This window comes from Lineus longissimus, chromosome 1 (genome assembly GCF_910592395.1).
Source record: "Lineus longissimus chromosome 1, tnLinLong1.2, whole genome shotgun sequence".
Classification (NCBI taxonomy): domain Eukaryota; kingdom Metazoa; phylum Nemertea; class Pilidiophora; order Heteronemertea; family Lineidae; genus Lineus; species Lineus longissimus.
Genome location: NC_088308.1, coordinates 12,647,537 through 12,666,983, shown reverse-complemented (window position 1 = coordinate 12,666,983; position 19,447 = coordinate 12,647,537). Strand labels below are relative to the sequence as shown.

General features: G+C 40.9%; 1 protein-coding gene across 5 annotated transcripts in view; it reads right to left on the bottom strand.

Moving 5' to 3' along the window:
• Positions 1-19,447, bottom strand: part of LOC135488430 (multidrug resistance-associated protein 1-like) — a 312,354-nt gene that overhangs the window by 147,398 nt on the left and 145,509 nt on the right. For all 5 annotated transcript variants that reach the window (XR_010446979.1, XM_064773049.1, XM_064773066.1 and 2 more), the window contains 2 exons: positions 14,974-15,141; positions 2,123-2,312 (listed from right to left, as the gene is read on the bottom strand). Coding sequence is in view for 4 of the 5 variants with exons in the window: in XM_064773049.1 (XP_064629119.1) it covers positions 2,123-2,312; positions 14,974-15,141 (358 nt within the window). In the remaining variant the exon portion in view is untranslated. The remainder of the gene's footprint in view (positions 1-2,122; positions 2,313-14,973; positions 15,142-19,447) is intronic.

Sequence of the window (19,447 nt, the reverse complement as noted above, 5' to 3'; positions counted from 1 at the left end):
CTCTGTGACCTTGACAAGAAGGTCAAATTAAAAACCTGTGTGACATATACTGTATGGTGGTTAGATGTACCCATGATATCAAATTGGTGGCAATCGGGCAAGAAGTTAAGGAATAATCACATTTTTAAGGTTTTTGGATTTTGCCCCCTGGTGGTCAAGTGGTGAATCATATTGGACCAAACTTCGGTCCCTGAGATCACCTTACTAAGGGGTAAATGTGTACCAAATTTGGTATCAATAGTCATTGCAGTTTAGAAACGTGCCATCGTTACATCCCAACGGCCAATTTACACCATTTGACCTCTGTGACCTTGAAAAGGAGGTCAAATCAAAAACCCGGAGGAAATATGATGCACCTTTGCTAGAAGTACCTACCATATTTTTTTCAAAATTTCCCGACTACTATTAAGGGAGATATTGCATATTTTCACTTTTAACGTTTGGCCCCCTGGTGGCCAAACCATGAAACGAATCGGACCGAAACATGGTCTCCAAGGTGTCATTACATAAGGGTACATGTGTCCCAAGTTTCAACTCAATAGCTCTAACAGTTACGAAACGTGCCCTGCTAACGGACGACGGACGACGACGGACGACGACGACGACGACGACGACGACGACGACGACGGACGACGGACGCCACGGTATGGGATAAGCTCACCTCTGCTAAGAGGTGAGCTTAAAATAAGGAGATTCCATCCAGCAGTTAAGGTGGTGGTAGACATTAAGAGACTTTTTCCAGTTTTAGTATCAATATATAGATGATTACAGTAGAACTTCTCCTTGCGGACACCTCTGCCAGGCGAACATCTCCGCATTACGGACATGTTCGTTCAGTCCCGATTTTTTCTAAGTCATTTGCTTTAACCAAAATGTCTGTAGGGCGGACACCTCTTTAATCTGAATTGCAGACACGGCCATGGTAACTTTTTGGTCCAATCACCTCGCAATTATCAAAAGTTAAAAAAAAATATGGCTTCCCGTCTTCACTTAGGTAGTCGATTAGACCCAACAGGTGTGAAGTTTGTGTAACTAATGAACATAATTAGACACTGTGTTCAGTTAATTACATGGTGGAGTAAATTTAACGTCTGTTGCTCTCCTAATTAAAACCAAAGGTTTTGTTTAATTATCTTCACTGCGCATTGCATTGCCAAACGACTGTATATTGTAACATTAATTGCAGTCCATTAAGTTGTTTGTCCCCTTATGTTCTATTACAAAGAATAAAGCTTAATGTGTAGAAGCTCAATCAAATGTTTTATACAACTAATTAAGGATTGTCCCATTTCCACTTCCACCGTGCTAAACAGATCCGAAGCTACCCCAGCGCCGCGTATCAACAGCGATAAGAACCAGACTATCTTTTCCTACTGTATTCATGCAAAATTGGGACAGGTACCAGTTGGCTTGCATAGCAACATGGCCCATGGTTTTAACGAAAATGCGAACTTGTGGGAAACGAAAAATGGACAGGTTAAATACGGTGAAAACAGCTGGAAAGGGGGTTGTAACGTTTCGTACTTATTGTATTTTCCTCCACTCATGATTATATGGATAAATTACATTCCAAGCAGTTATATTCTTCAAAAAGTGTCCAACTCGATCACGTTGTCGAGTCATCGAGTTAAATACCACAAGCCAATTAATATTACCTCCAATAGAAATGTCATAAGGTATTACAATAAAGTAATTTCAAATACACATGTAAATGGTATCAGATTATTTGAAATAGTTAATATTTAAAACTAAATGGAATATGTAATATGTAGGCTTCACGACCCCCGTGTTCATACACATGAATCTTTTTGGACAATAATGGCATAACCTTTGTATTAAGGACACTTCTACATAACGGACACCAACGCCCAGTCCCATGGGTGCACGCAATAGAGAGGTTGTACTGTATAATGACATTTATTCTTATTTTTCCCTACGTGATTGTGTCACACAGGGCACCTTGCATGAATTATGAATTCCGCCTTTCTGCAGTGAAATTTGTATTTTACTGTCCAGTATTATTATGATAAAATTACAAAACATTGAAATTGTCAGCTTATCTTAAAAGGACTTTAACAGACATATTGGAGGGGGGGGGGCATTCCGAAAAAAAACAACTTACTTTCTGGATCATCCTCTTCTCCATCATCCTCATTCAGCGTAAGGTGGATACGAAGAAATTTAGCAAAATCACCGTCGTGGCTGAGAAGTTCATCACATGAACCACACTCTGAGATCATGCCACCTGACATCACAACAATCTGGTCAACGAAAGGTAACCAGTGCACTCCATGAGTGACCAGAACACGGGTCTGAAACAAGAAGGGCATGAAGGGTAAAGTAAAGAAGGGCAATGGCTAAGATCACCTAACCTTTGATAGTAATTGTAAACGATGGTATTGTTTATTATGATTTACGATGTCGTCAATATGACAGGAATTCTGATTAATCTAGGTGACCTCACAGATACTGCAGTCATATATAAATCATTTTTGCGCAGATGTGCGTCTCCAGCCTAATGCTAATGCTCAATTACATTAACCAAGTTGTATAATTACAGGGTTCTTACTGACGATTTGGTCATAAGTTTAGTGGCATGGCATGTGATTAGTGTAACAAGTGTTCACTCTGATGACATACAACAGGGTATATGAATCCAGTTTCATTTTGTAATGTATATGTTGGTGTCATTTAAACGCATTTCAATCACCAAATAATTAGAATGTCAATAAAAACCCTCCATGTCTACCACACAACTTTACCCCTTCATAACTGGCCAACCGTGTAGCGGTAGATTGACACCCCACCGCACCGTACTGGTAGGCAGCCGAGCAGTTGATGCAGTAAATCATTGATTATTCAAAATATATGACAGTGCCGTCTTTGAATACCATATGGAACTGCAGCCGACGTCATGATGAATCATTTGGTAGATTTTTTGAAGGGGCTCGGCCTATTCTGAGGGGTCTTCTGCTCGATTGAATGCAAAGGCCGGGGGCCATTGTGATCACCCTACAGATATTTAATAGATATATTAAATCTCTGCGACCTTGAATAGTAGGTCAAATTAAAAACCTATAAGACATATAATACCGTAGTTTCAAAGTGCAATAATATGTGACATATAATACAGTATTGTGATTAGATGTACCCATGATATCAGATTGGTGGCAATCAGGCAAGTAGTTAAGCAATTATAGCATTTTTAAGGTTTTTTCGATTTGGCTCCCGGGTAGCCAAGGGGTGAATCAGTCCCTGAGATCACATCAGTCCCTGAGATCACCTGACTGTAGGGTTCCGTACATGTGTACTAAATGTGAGATCAATGGTCACTGCAGGTAAGAAACGTGTCATAGTTACACTGTAACGGCCAATTTGCAGAATCTGACCTCTTACTTTTCGCATCAAAAACCTGTATGTCATGTGATGAATCCTTGCTTGAGTTTCTACCATTAAAATATTTTGAAAACGAGTCACCATAAGAAGCGAGAAATTGCACTTTTTACCTCGTCAGTTTCGGGCCCCAGGTGACCAAGTCGAGAATCAGTTTGGACCGAAATTCGGCGTCAGAGGTTATATAACATAGGGGGTCATGCATAAACAGTTTCACGTCCATAGCATAGCAATTAAGAAACGTGCCATAGTCGCACCCTAATGGCCAATTGATGCCATTTGACCTTTGAGACCTTGAAAGTAGTTCAAATTAAAAACCTGAGTAATATGTCATGTATCCTCATTAGAAGTACCAGCGATATAATAACTGGGTGATGATACAGCCATTAGTTGAGGACTTATGGCTCTTTTCAACTGTTAACTACCATCAGTTGAGAATCAGATCAAGACCGATATTTGGTGTCCTGGCGATTTGAAAATACAGTACAACCTCTCTATTGCGGACACCCATGGGACTGGGCCCAGGTGTCCGCAATAGAGAGGTGTCCGCAATAGAGAAGTTATGCCAAATCGTTCGATAGGTGGATTTGAAGTTCCCGCCTTGCAGGTCTTGGTTTTCTCTGTGGTGACATTTAGCGTAGAAACTTTAAACCTGTTGGCTGATCTGTATTTGCTTGTTATGTTGCGTTGAATGACGTAAGCTACTTTGGAACTCAGAGTGAATAATCTCTCTAGTAAAAGGTGCCCCTTTTATTGCAAAATCTCCTCGACATGTCATAATGTGTGAAAACACACCATAATTTCTGTCCATCAGCCACCTTTGATTGATAATTATTTTCTTCTAATTTCTCTACTAACGCATATTCGCCGCAACACTGACAAAACCGCGTGGATTTATGAGTGTCCGTTGACACAATAGGCCTATGTAATTAGTTGAAACGATGAGTAAACAAATGCTGCAGCTTAATGAGGATACAAAAACACAATGCCATGGGGTAATAACGTTGATTAATTACGCAAATATCACACCTGTCGGGCCTACTTGACTCTCCAAGCGCACGTGGGAAACCAATGTTTTTGCCTACTTTCCGTAATTAGGAGGGAATTGGACCAAAAATTGGCCATCGCCCTGTCCGCAATTCGGAGTAGAGAGGTGTCCGCCGTACAGAGGTTTTTGTTATTGGAAATGACTTCGAAAAAATCGGGACTGGCTGGACGTGTCCGTAATGTAGAGGTGTCTGCCTGGCAGAGGTGTCTGCTAAAGGAGGTTCTACTGTAGAACTTAATTTGTACACTAGAGTATGGGCAGTTATTACCGCATATAAAGACAAAGCAAAGCACAGACACGGTGTAGCATATAATGGACATCGGGGATTCATACATTAGTTTGTTGGCCATATCAAAGACATCTGGGATTCATACATTAGTTTGTTTGCCATGTCAAAGACATCTTGGACGGATGGTTCTTTTGGTTTCTTACAGCACAGATAAACCATGTCGAAGATAACGATAGCGTGACTAGCATAGCCATTGCGAATCCCCCCACTTTCGATTGGCTGGAACGTCACCCCATATGATCAACATCATAGCACACATGAGATATCATATCATTCGTAGTTGGAAACAATATCCGACGGTAAAAATGGCGGACATTAGGCCAAAATGATCGTCCCCGACGCAGACATATGAAGATATTGAGAAAGGAGATGGGTATTTGACCTTCCAATACTTCCAAGATGTGGCCAACATGTCTGGCGAATCATTTCAGGTGTTCGTTAGAGGTAGGGACAGCTTGGTCGCCAGTTTAAACGCTTGCAGCTGCGAGTCACCATCCCTGTAAATAAATCGCTGCTGAATTTCATCCAAAAATTCGGGCAAAATACATGTAGGCATTTATCAGCTTATTTGTGCTCCCAAACCCGTTCGATCAACCCTCCCAGCCATTGGGTTTGTTGTGGAATGCCGATAGACTTTGGACAGTTCTAACAATACAATAGAAGGGAATGTTCTGTCAATGTTCCAACCAACATCACATTTCAGTGGCTAACTGGCCTGAAATGATTACATGACTGATAGATCACAATCATGATCAATTATAAACTGACACAACTGCATCAAAGGGGTCTTATCCACCAAATACTATATGCACACACCGCAAAGTTTTCATATGTGTAACTTGTAACCTTGTTGTTAAGAAGTACAAAAAGGAAACTAATCAAAGTAGATTCTATTTTTAAACACTGCGAGCTATTATTGATAATTTCCATATTACTACCCACCTACTTGATTGGCCTAAGCTCTACTATGGCAACACTCATTACTTATTACAGACTAGTCAGTAGTTTAATAACTATCCTGGATGCTTTAACCGTTTACTTTTAGATTACCTTTTTATTGACTCACCCTGTACAGCCAATTAGAAATGTTATGCAATTTCACCTAGTCTATGATCTCAAAAAGTAGGTTAAGTCAAAAACCAATGTGACATATATTACCTTATGGTGGTTAGTTGTACCCATGATATCGGATTGGTGGTAATTAGGCAAGCAGCAATAAGCATTAATCACATTCTTAAGGTTTTCAGATTTGGTCCCCTGGACTGGCCAAACTGTGAATCATATCAAAAACCGAAATTCAGCCCCTTCTGATTTTCACACAATGACGATGCTGAAGGCTCTTCCAGTCTACGGGCACACTGCCTTTTCTAAGTAGTGGGCTCTTCCAAGGTTAAAACCAGTAACTCGATCGGACTATACGCAGGAGGTCAGGTAATAGGCGGCACGTGGCAGGGAATTCCGGCTCGGGGGCTATTTTCGTTAATTGGGAATACCTTTTGAGATGAGCAACAACTCGTCAAATAACAATTTCTACGAACTTGATGCAGCCAGAAAACAATAGTGTTCTTGCCAAGGTACTTTTCTGCCAATCCTGACATTCTACAAGCCTTCATAAATTCACTGTCTTTCATGAGTTATCTCTCAAAGTTGGGTATCGGTAGTCATCAGGAGGTCGGAGAAAGAAAGAATTCAGTAAAACCGAAAAAACTACCGACAGAGTAGTCGGTAGTTTAATAAGCGAGATATTGCACATTTTACCTGTGTTTACTTTTGGCCCCCTCGTGGCCAAGTCAAGAATTAGATCAGACCGAAATTGAGTGTCAGCAGTTATATGACGTGGAGAGTCATGTGTACTAAATTTCAAGTTCATAGCTTCAGCGGTTAAGAAACGTGCCATAGTTATGCTCAAACGGCCAAATCAAAACCTGTATAATATGTGATGTATCCTTGCTAGGAGTATCTACCTTCAAAATGTTAGCATAAACGAGTTGCTTATAAGTGAGATAGCGCACTTTTACAGTTCCAACTTTTGGCCCCCTGGTCGCAAGTCAGGAATCAGATCCGAAAGTCAGCTTAAGAGGTCACCTGACCTGGGGGGGGGGGTTATGTGTACAAAGTTTCATGTTCATAGTCCAAGCGGTTAAGAACGCACCCCTGTTTTTGAAACAATGACGACAACGGACACGGCGGTGTTGTATAGACTCCCCGATGGTGAGCCAAAAACAAGAATTGAATTTCATGCGGCCTGTCATTAATTGAAAGCCGTCTACTAACGTCACGATAACCAGTGAAAGTTGATTGGTCAAAGCAGCATACAGCTCCAGTTTCAGCAGCAAGTCTGAAGATCAGAAGTGCAGGGATCAAGAAAGTTTTGACATGGATAAGTAGTCCTATGATTTATAGCGACGAGTCTTTTGATATGTTTGCAAGATGTTGAAATTTGATACGACTGACTTCATTCTAAAACCGGCCGATTCCAATCAAAATTGGACACAGGTGGTCGACCCCAATTCCAGGTAAAATGATGAAACGGCCAGGGCCATTGTGCTCAACTTTCGACATGGAAGGGGAACCTGAAGAAGAACTTTTTATGAATGAAACGGCCAAGGACCATTGTGCTCACCCTATAGATATTTGGTGGTTAGGAATTCATCCTTGTTAAGAAACATGCTACATGTATAGTATATAGGTCAAACCAAGGTTGGTACGACAAGTGTTGTATCGATGCTTGGAGTACCTACAATAAAAATATCATCAATTACAAGTCACTAATAAGCGAGATATTGCACTTTTTATCTTTTTTTAGTTTTGGCCTCCTGGTGGCCAAGTCGAGAATCAGATCAGATTGAAATTTGGTGTCCGAGGTTACATGACGTAGTCATGTGTACCAAATTTCAAGTTCATAACTTCAGCGGTTAAGAAACGTGACACTGAAATGGCCAATTGACGCCATTTTACCAATGCGACCAAGAAAATATGGTTGATATCTGATGTATCCTTACTAGGGGAACCTACCATAAAAATGGTATCGAAAACGAGTCACTCATGAGAGAGTTATCACACTTTTTAGGTCTCCACTTCTGGCGCCTAGGTGGCCAAGTCAAGAATCAGATTGGACCGAAATTCATTGTCAGAGGTCACCTGACCCAGAGAGTCCTGTGTACAAAGTTTTAAGTTCATAGCCCTAGGGGTTAAGAAACGTGCCACTGTTTTTGAAACAGGACACAGACGACGACAGACGACAGACGACAGATGCTGCGTAGTTGTATAGACTCCCCTACGGTGAGCCAAAAATGTCAAGGAAACAATCATGCACTTGTTCTGCATATTGTATTGTGGTTATGGTTGGCAAAAATGGACTTGGACATGATGGCTGCTTTTGACTTCATTGTTGACTTTTAACATTGCCCCTTGTTGGCCACATTTGTAACCAAATCAGGACTGTAGTTGGCCCATTGGGTAAGACTTGCCTAGAGGCATCTTTGTACAAGTTTAGAATGATGTATGTCACATACTAAGAAAACGTGCCATGTTTGTTGAAATTTCCAAAGTTCACCACTGTTACCTTGAAAAATATGTGAAATCAAAAACCCGTGTATCATGTCTTGAATCCTTTTTAGATGTACCTATGATACATATTTGGAAATGATCCAGCCTTTAGTTCAAGATAAATAGCATTTTTTGTGTTTTGGGTTTTGGCCCCCTGGCGGCCAATCCATGAATCAAATCGTATAGAAATTTAGCCTCTTGAGGTCATTTGACCTAGGGGTACATATGTACAAGATTTCAAGTCAGTAACACCAGTGGTGACGAAACATGCCGCTATTACCCTACGGCAATACTGATAGCGAACTTTGACCTCTGCTGACCTTGAAAAGAACATCAAATCAAAAACCTGGGTTATGATTCAAGTACCCTTATGAGATGCATCTACGGCAAAAATTTCATATGTCTAGCTCGCAGCATTCATAAGATATAACCAAAAAATAGCATCGCAAAGCGAGCATAACCCCTCAGGCTATTAAGGTTGAAGGTGAGATAATGGTGAAGTTGGCTTAGTGGAGTGGCTAGTTTGCATATGGAAATTAAAATTGTGGAAACCTATTTTGAGGATGTGAGCGTGGCGGCCATATTGAATTTCGAATCGCGCTGATTTTCGAAAGGAACCTTCCCCTTACAAAACTGCATTAGGCCTACACACACTAAAAATTGATTCTATCCTCCAAGCCGTTCTCCTCGAAATTGACGGAAACCGATTTCAAGCACGTTGCCCTGGTGACCATATTGAGAATCAGAACGAGCCTGTTTTCGTAAGGAACCTCGCTCTAGTCACCCCCAACGTACATACCAAAAATTAATTTGATCGGACAAACGGTTCGCCTCGAAATTGACGGAAACCGATTTCAAGCAAGCCGCCCTAGTGGCCATATTGATAATCGGAACACGCCCGTTTTCGAAAGGAGCCTCGCTCTAGTCACCCTCAACGTACATACCAAAAATGAATTTAATCAGACGGTTCTCCTCGAAATTGACGGAAACCGATTTCAAGCACGCCGCCCTGTGAGCATATTGACAATCAGAACGAGCCAGTTTTCAAAAGGAACCTTCCTCTAGTCATCCCCAACGCACAAACCCAAAAAAATCATGATTTTAGCTAGCATAATTCCTTAGATATAGCCGAAAGTAGTTTTTCGCATGAAGCGCCCCCTGGGGCCAAGTGTAGGTTGAAAACCGTCGAAACTGCCAAAACGCACAATGGTACCATAAGACCTTCAAACCACCCAGAGATGAAATGCCTAGCATTTATGGTTACGGATATATGCTCCGGAAACCACTGATGGTCAATTTACACTATTTGACCGCTGTGACCTTCAAAAATAGGTCAAACCAAAAACCCGGGAATTATGTGATGTAGTCTTATGAGTACTGTCCTGAGTAAAAATATCATGATTCAAGCTAGCATAATTCATAAGATATAGCCAAAAGTAGTTTTTTGCATAAAGCGTCCCCTGGGGCCAAGTGTAGGTCGAAAACCGTCAAAACTGCCAAAAGGCACAATGGTACCTTAGACCTTCAAACCACCCAGAGATGAAATGCCCAGCATTTATGTTTACGGATATATGTTCCCGAAACCACTGATGGTCAATTTACGCTACTTGACCCCTGTGACCTTGAAAAGTAGGTCAAATCAAAAACCCGGGTATTATGTGATGTAGTCTCATGAACTGTCCTCAGTAAAAAAATATCATGATTCAAGCTAGCATAATTCATGAGATATAGCCAAAAGTAGTTTTTGCGCATAAAGCGCCCCTTTGGGCCAAGTGTAGGTCGAAAACCGTCAAAACTGCCAAAAGGCACAATGGTACCATAAGACCTTCAAACCACCCAGAGATGAAATGCCCAGCATTTATGGTTACGGATATATGTTCCGGAATCCACTGATGGTCAATTTAAGCTATTTGACCCCTGTGACCTTGAAAAGCAGGTCAAATCAAAAACCCGGGTATTATGTGATGTAGTCTCATGAGTACTGTCCTCAGTTAAAATATCATGATTCAAGCTAGCATAATTCATGAGATATAGCCAAAAAGTAGTTTTTGCGCATAAAGCGCCCCCTTGGGCCAAGTGTAGGTCGAAAACCGTCAAAACTGCCAAAAGGCACAATGGTACCATAAGACCTTCAAACCACCCAGAGATGAAATGCCCAGCATTTATGGTTACGGATATATGTTCCGGAATCCACTGATGGTCAATTTATGCTATTTGACCCCTGTGACCTTGAAAAGCAGGTCAAATCAAAAACACGGGTATTATGTGATGTAGTCTCATGAGTACTGTCCTCAGTTAAAATATCATGATTCAAGCTAGCATAATTCATGAGATATAGCCAAAAAGTAGTTTTTTGCATGAAGCGCCCCCTGGGGCCAAGTGTAGGTCGAAAACCGTCAAAACTGCCAAAAGGCACAATGGTACCATAAGACCTTCAAACCACCCAGAGATGAAATGCCCAGCATTTATGGTTACGGATATATGTTCCGGAAACCACTGATGGTCAATTTATGCTACTTGACCCCTGTGACCTTGAAAAGCAGGTCAAATCAAAAACCCGGGTATTATGTGATGTAGTCTCATGAGTACTGTCCTCAGTTAAAATATCATGATTCAAGCTAGCATAATTCATGAGATATAGCCAAAAAGTAGTTTTTGCATGAAGCGCCCCCTGGGGCCAAGTGTAGGTCGAAAACCGTCAAAACTGCCAAAAGGCACAATGGTACCATAAGACCTTCAAACCACCCAGAGATGAAATGCCCAGCATTTATGGTTACGGATATATGTTCCGGAATCCACTGATGGTCAATTTATGCTATTTGACCCCTGTGACCTTGAAAAGCAGGTCAAATCAAAAACCCGGGTATTATGTGATGTAGTCTCATGAGTACTGTCCTCAGTTAAAATATCATGATTCAAGCTAGCATAATTCATGAGATATAGCCAAAAAGTAGTTTTTTGCATGAAGCGCCCCCTGGGGCCAAGTGTAGGTCGAAAACCGTCAAAACTGCCAAAAGGCACAATGGTACCATAAGACCTTCAAACCACCCAGAGATGAAATGCCCAGCATTTATGGTTACGGATATATGTTCCGGAAACCACTGATGGTCAATTTATGCTACTTGACCCCTGTGACCTTGAAAAGTAGGTCAAATCAAAAACCTGGGTATTATGTGATGTAGTCTCATGAGTACTGTCCTCAGTAAAAATATCATGATTCTAGCTAGCATAATTCATGAGATATAGCCAAAAGTAGTTTTTTGCATGAAGCGCCCCCTGGGGCCAAGTGTAGGTCGAAAACCGTCAAAACTGCCAAAAGGCACAATGGTACCATAAGACCTTCAAACCACCCAGAGATGAAATGCCCAGCATTTACGGTTACGGATATATGTTCCGGAAACCACTGATGGTCAATTTATGCTACTTGACCTCTGTGACCTTGAAAAGTAGGTCAAATCAAAAACATGGGTATTATGTGATGTAGTCTCATGAGTACTGTCCTCAGTAAAAATATCATGATTCTAGCTAGCATAATTCATGAGATATAGCCAAAAGTAGTTTTTTGCATGAAGCGCCCCCTGGGGCCAAGTGTACGTCGAAAACCGTCAAAACTGCCAAAAGGCACAATGGTACCATAAGACCTTCAAACCACCCAGAGATGAAATGGCCAGCATTTATGGTAACGGATATACGCTCCGGAAACGAGATCAACGGACAGACGGACAGACAGACGGCCCGACAGACAGACGGCCCGACAGACAGACGGCGAACGCCTCGACAATACCCCTCTAGCCTTTATGGGCTGAGGGGTAAAAAAGGTTTTCAAAGAGTGACACCTGTTTGGCAGAAAAGCAGTCAAATTGCGCTAATTTTCAAGTTTGAAAGAAGGTGTACCCAGACACCAAGTTTGAACCTTCTAGGTCAAGTGGCTAAGAAATGTGCCACTCTTTTGTCAAAATTGAAAAAGGACAACAAAGACGGATTCCACGGTAACATATAAGCTCCCCTGAAATGTGAACTAAATGAAATGGCCAGGGCCATTGTGCTCACCTCATGTGGAGGAAAGATGGATAAAGAGCATGGTATTGTGTCATGAGGTGTTAGGTTTGATGTAGGTCCAAGCAATTACAATTTCCCCAAAATGGCCAATTAACATAACATTCGACCTCTGTGACCTTGAAAAGTAGGTCAAATCAAAGAAGACCCGGGTGACACATTGAATGGTTGTTAGAATTAGATGTACCTATGATATAAAATTGGTGCCGATCGGGCAAGTCATTACTAGGAATAATGGCATTTTGAAGAATTTAGGATTTGGCCCCCTCCCTGGAGGCCAAACGGCAAATCAGATCGCACCAAACTTCGGTACCTGACATCACCTGACCAAGGGGTACATGTGTACTTAATTTGTGATCAATAGTCATTGCAGTTAAGAAACGTGCCATAGTTACGGCCTGACGGCGAATTTACGCCATTTGACCTCTGTGACCTTGACAAGAAGGTCAAATTAAAAACCTGTGTGACATATACTGTATGGTGGTTAGATGTACCCATGATATCAAATTGGTGGCAATCGGGCAAGAAGTTAAGGAATAATCACATTTTTAAGGTTTTTGGATTTTGCCCCCTGGTGGTCAAGTGGTGAATCATATTGGACCAAACTTCGGTCCCTGAGATCACCTGACTAAGGGGTAAATGTGTACTTAATTTGTGATCAATAGTCATTGCAGTTAAGAAACGTGCCATAGTTACGGCCTGACGGCGAATTTACGCCATTTGACCTCTGTGACCTTGACAAGAAGGTCAAATTAAAAACCTGTGTGACATATACTGTATGGTGGTTAGATGTACCCATGATATCAAATTGGTGGCAATCGGGCAAAAAGTTAAGGAATAATCACATTTTGAAGGTTTTTGGATTTTGCCCCCTGGTGGTCAAGTGGTGAATCATATTGGACCAAACTTTGGTCCCTGAGATCACCTGACTAAGGGGTAAATGTGTACTTAATTTGTGATCAATAGTCATTGCAGTTAAGAAACGTGCCATAGTTACGGCCTGACGGCGAATTTACGCCATTTGACCTCTGTGACCTTGACAAGAAGGTCAAATTAAAAACCTGTGTGACATATACTGTATGGTGGTTAGATGTACCCATGATATCAAATTGGTGGCAATCGGGCAAGAAGTTAAGGAATAATCACATTTTTAAGGTTTTTGGATTTTGCCCCCTGGTGGTCAAGTGGTGAATCATATTGGACCAAACTTCGGTCCCTGAGATCACCTGACTAAGGAGTAAATGTGTACCAAATTTGGTATCAATAGTCATTGCAGTTTAGAAACGCGCCATCGTTACATCCTAACGGCCAATTTACACCATTTGACCTCTGTGACCTTGAAAAGGAGGTCAAATCAAAAACCCAGAGGATATATGATGCACCTTTGCTAGAAGTACCTACCATATTTTTTGCAAAATTTCCCGACTACTATTAAGGGAGATATTGCATATTTTCACTTTTAACGTTTGGCCCCCTGGTGGCCAAACCATGAAACGAATCGGACCGAAACTTGGTCTCCAAGGTGTCATTACATAAGGGTACATGTGTACCAAGTTTCAACTCAATAGCTCTAACAGTTACGAAACGTGCCCTGCTAACGGACGACAGACGACGACGACGACGACGACGACGACGACGACGGACGACGGACGCCACGGTATGGGATAAGCTCACCTCTGCTAAGAGGTGAGCTAAAAAGAATCACTAATAAGCCAGATATCACATTTTGATTGTTTTCACATATCACTTCTAACAGCAGTATCTCCCCACTTTTTCAGAAAGCGAAGAGATACAAATTTCAAGTAAACTACTCAAGCAGTTAAGAAATGTGACAAGTAAACTACTCAAGCAGTTAAGAAACGTGACAAGACTTACATCCAAAGACTACAGACACTGGGCTATTGCACAGATACTACATAATAGAGAGGCAAAACGCAGGGTGCAAAACAGATAAAAACAGACACCTCTATGCATCTCTAGCACAAAAATCTTGCTGGAGTCAGTTTTCTGCATGGTTGAAGAATTCTGTGCACCCTGCAATGGACATTTCCCAAGGTACATGGTTTTCCAGTGAAAAAAACCCCAACATTTACGTGTCAATGATGATTGCAAAAAGAATAGATAGGATAGAATAAAGCATCACACAAATTCAGGACATGGAGATGTGTATGTAGTAGGAGTGTAAAATGTCATTAATGGATACGTAGTAATATGGGCAAGGTACAGGCCATGTAATTGAATGGTTAGCGCTCCTAACCACCAACTGGAATAAGTCTCGTTGCATGGGTTCAATCCCTGCCTTGACAATTCTGTCACCATGTTGGTTGCCTGGTAGAACAGTGCATGCACCGAATAGAACTTTCCCAGTCATAGACTTCTACCTCAAGTCTGGCCCTGGCCAGCAGTGTCACATGACCCACAGAACGATAGTTCAGCAGCAAGACTTACAGCATGAGGAAGGATGGCCAGTGCATCAGCTAGTACCATTATTCCTCTGGCATCAACAAATCAACTAACCAACCATAACAGGGTTCGAGCGTATACCTGTGTTCTATGAACTCGGCCATATCCTAGTCAGATCTTAGTCCTCCAAGAACATGACGTGGTCCTTGGTCAAACCTATATTCCTATTCCTCACCTTTTGATTGAGTAAGCCCCGAGATCCAATAACATTGTCAAATATGTGTTTCCCAACATGAGAGTCAACTGCGCTCAGAGGGTCATCGAGGTAGTAGACATGGGAATCTGCATACACTGCTCGGGCAAGAGCAACTCTCTGCTTCTGGCCTCCACTCAGGTTGATACCCTGGAGAAGACATAGATCCCATTTAAACAATTTCTCCAACGCACAACATTAGATGTGATGTATTGGGTTACTCAACTTCAACTTCAAGAGTTGATAATATTATACACATTTGCTACTGGACAAAGATATCATGCACTTTCCAATATACAGGGTGTCTCATAAAAAAGGTAATCCTAGTAAAATGGGTTAGCATACTTTCTACAACTTCTCTCGTTGCAGCACAGTAAAGTAGAAGCAATGAGCTTTGTGTTGATGCCATTGTGGCGTCCAACCTGTTATGCATGACTGAACACCATGGTCTTCTATGCTATGCTATGCTTCTATTCTATGAAGACATGCAGAAACCACCTTGTTCCAAGTTGGGAAATTCAAGCTTGACATTAAGCCACATTACATGGCTGAGAATAAAAGCATGTTTAATGATCAACAACACATCACTTTCTTTCAGATAAATTGTATTCCACATATATTCATTATTTTTACAATTTAAGCCTCGACATCCTCCACGTGACCCCCTCCTCTTAGGATGCATTTGACACCATCGAGACATATCCTGAACAGCCCGGCCTGTGTCTCCATCTCTGGATTTTCACTTATCTCATCGACCTCCCGTATTATGCGAGGTCTTACTTCTGCTAGACCTTGAACTCGAGTCTCATAAACCTTGTTCCTAAGGTACCCCCAGACTGAAAAAAATCACAGGGAGTCAAATCTGATGACCTTGGTGGCCACTCCACTGGGCGGTTCAGGGCAATTACTCGTTCCCCGAACAAAGCAGTGGCCGTCAAGGTTTACTGAACTGCGTGAAGGTGGATTGCTGCAGCACCATCCTGTGCCCACCATAAGCCCTCCCAGTTGTGGTATTTTAAATTAATTAACCATTGACAATGAACGATGTGTGACGACAACTGCATGGAATTTGGAACAAGTTCATTTCTGCCTGCCATTTTAAAGACAATGGTGCTCAGTCATGTGTGACTGCATGGATGTCAGAGTGGTATCAACACAAAGCTCATAGCTTGTACTTTACTGTGCTGCAACGTCAAAAGCTGTATAATGAATGGTTTAAAATATTAACCCATTTCACCGGGATTACCTTTTTTATGAGACACTCTGTATAAAAAAATTTTGTGTTTGTCTTCACAAATGCCATGCATCCAGCTATAAAACATTTTGTTTGATACCAATGAAATGTCCTGGGGACATTGTGCTCACCTGGGAATGATTTAGTGGTAGATGAAATGAGACATGGAGGTTAAATTGACTTTTCAATATGACAAAATGTGGCAATATCAATGACACCTCTGTTAGGGAGACCCAGCTGTTCAGTGGGAATTCTCATTAGATTCTATGACAAATAGTCGCAGTTCGGCTCAATGTATTTCTAAAACTATTTTATCTAATCACTTCATTCTTTTGCAGTGTCTGAGTATATGGTATGATTATTCTGTTGTATAAATATTGTGAAATTCTGTTCAACAGTTTGTGAGAAATCGCAGTTTGAAAACACAAAAGTTTGCGAAAACAATTACATCGTAGAACCTCCCTTAGCGGACACCTCTCTACTAAGGACACCCTCTCTATTAAGGACACTAGTTTCGGTCCCAAATAGGTCATTTACATTCATTTTGACATCTCTAATCAGGACACCTCTCTATTAAGGACAGCACTTGTCAGTCCCGAGGGTGTCCTTAATAGAGAGGTTCCACAATGTACTCTGGATGGTCTCACACGTTTGTCCAAGCGCATGTCGAGTTGGTGTATAATCAGACGCCGACTGAACTAGGTGTTGGCTCAAAGCTTGGCTCTGATTGGTTTGTTGGACGGGTGTTAGTTAGTTCCAGCCAATCAAATTTCCTGAGTTTGATTGACAGGGCAGGCAGCATGTCTGTGACGTCGAATTTTCAAAATCGATTGACCCATCAATGAACTGCACGGGCATGAATTTCTCATACTTTCTTCAAATATTTTAGACACTTTTCGATCAAATACATCTCCGCCAATCTGTGCATTGATATAATATTGTTTTAGGAACAGTAAAACATTTATACTCAATGGGATTTTATTGAAGTTGCTGGATCGTCGCTGGCCAAAATGGCGTCGAATATCAAGGTTTGTTCATACTTTTTATTTCCCTTCAAAAAAAACTTCATGTGTAACCTATTGACAAGTGATGGAGATAATTCACATCTAAAGGGTTGTATTAAATCATTAATATTGGCAAAAAAGGGAATTATTTGAGATAACTGTCCGAGGTTGGTGGTTTTTGTGGCTGGTTTACATTTTGGACCGGACCTATTTCAAAATTTCCCAAATGCGGTTTTAGTGAATTGTTTTTCAGGCACTTCCCGTGAACATGCTGCCAATCTGCTTAGATAATTCTTGGTATCTTAGGCATCCAATGCTTGAATACAATTTACTTTTTATGTGGCATTCACTATGCGCAATGAGATTTTTTACCATGCATCAAAATATATTTTTTGAATTAATCATAGTTTTCCAGACTTTTGAAAAGTGGGCGTGGTCAATTTATGACATTATTTGAGAGCTGATATCTAGCATATAGCAAATATGAAGTGATAAAATTATCCCATTTTTTTCTAAACAAGTTAATACTGTTCTATATGTGTTGCAAATATCAACCTTCTGTATGTAGCAGTTTTTTGGAAAAATCTCCTTGAAATCTACTCAAAAATCGTAATATTTGTGTATTTCGATAATTTCGTAAGTTTGTGTGATGATCTTCTAAAGACAAAATAACATTGTTCAGATTAATTTACTATTTTCTCATTCTATAGCTCCAGTTTTATTGATATGGGAAGTTTCAGTATCTTGGCATAGTTATCAGTATCATGTCATAGTTAATGAGATGTATGCACTTGAAATTGACCCCAGAATGATTTTCACCAAAAGTGGGCGTGGTTCTTTTTCCCTAGTGGATCATGAAAATTAAACTAGAGCCTGGCAGCTATGATAGCTTCGCTTGGTGGACAGTTACAGTGTGTCAGACATGTCAATCAGATTGCTTGCTACAAACTTATTTAATTGACGTCCTGATTTGACTTCATGATCAGGTTGCGGTTCTTCGATACATAATACCATACACAACAAGTGCACTTGTATCAGGTCAACATGGTCTAGAATAAGCCATGTCACCTGCAGGTTATTTAGGTCATTCATAATCAAACGAGCCGGGTGTTCAGTGTTAGTCTCGTGTGTAACCCATAAGTCTAACATTAGTGCAACTCACGATGTATACACGTGGGAAGGAACGGAATAAACGGAGACTACAACAGCTCTTCTATTCTCTGTACGTCCGCCTTCTATACAACGATATACTGCAAAGCGTGTAGTGGAAAGGCCTGCAGCAGGGGTGAACGCGGCAGAAGTTTCATTCATGCACGCAAACACCGCATGTTTTTTGGGGAATACCTCGAATGACTTCATGTATTTTGAAATTTAGCACCCTAAAAGTAAAGATCGAGGGCTTTCCGGTGATAAGCGGATGAACTACCAATGCACTTTTCCGGCATCCGCCATTTTTTCTCGATTTCATTTTTCGCTCGGGATTTTATTACCAAATTGGACAGGTAAGGAAAATCGATTCGAGACTTTAGACCTGCATATTAGAAATATTTAATTTTGTAATCTTTAAGTTTTAGCTTACACGGGATCAAGCACTATATATCTGTGCGCATGAACAAATTTTATTGCAGGTTCGTACGTTGGTAGAGAAAAAGATACTACGCGTCATCTTTGTATATGCAGCTGTATGTAAACTTCGTCTTCAGGGTGATCAGGTTATCGTACATGATTTTCGCCGTACTACTTTCCCAATGGTTTCAACGATAGAAAGACTGTATGCGATAAGCTTCGCTGACAATTAAAAATTGCTAGCGAAGCTAAAAATAAGCAAAAAAAACATTCAGCTGGTTATCTTATTCCCATAAAAAGTCATTTTAACAGAAAAGCCAGTCTCTGCATTGAAAATTTAGATTTAGTGATCTGGACACTGGAATACAGTAGAACCTCCCTTAGCTCCCTCTCTAATAAGGACCCCTCTCTATTAAGGACGCTAGTTCTGGTCCCAAATTCATTGTTGCCATTCGATTCGACATTCTAATCAGGACACATATCAATTAAGGACAATATTTTTCAGTCCCGAGGGTGTCTACTGTAATTTGTGAGAGGTTCTACTGTATTTTCGAAATTGGTAAATTCCGGTTTACTTTCTCACTTATAACAACCAATTAACGGTTCGCTTAATTTACTGTTTGGCCCAATGAGCTCTCATTTGTTCAATTAC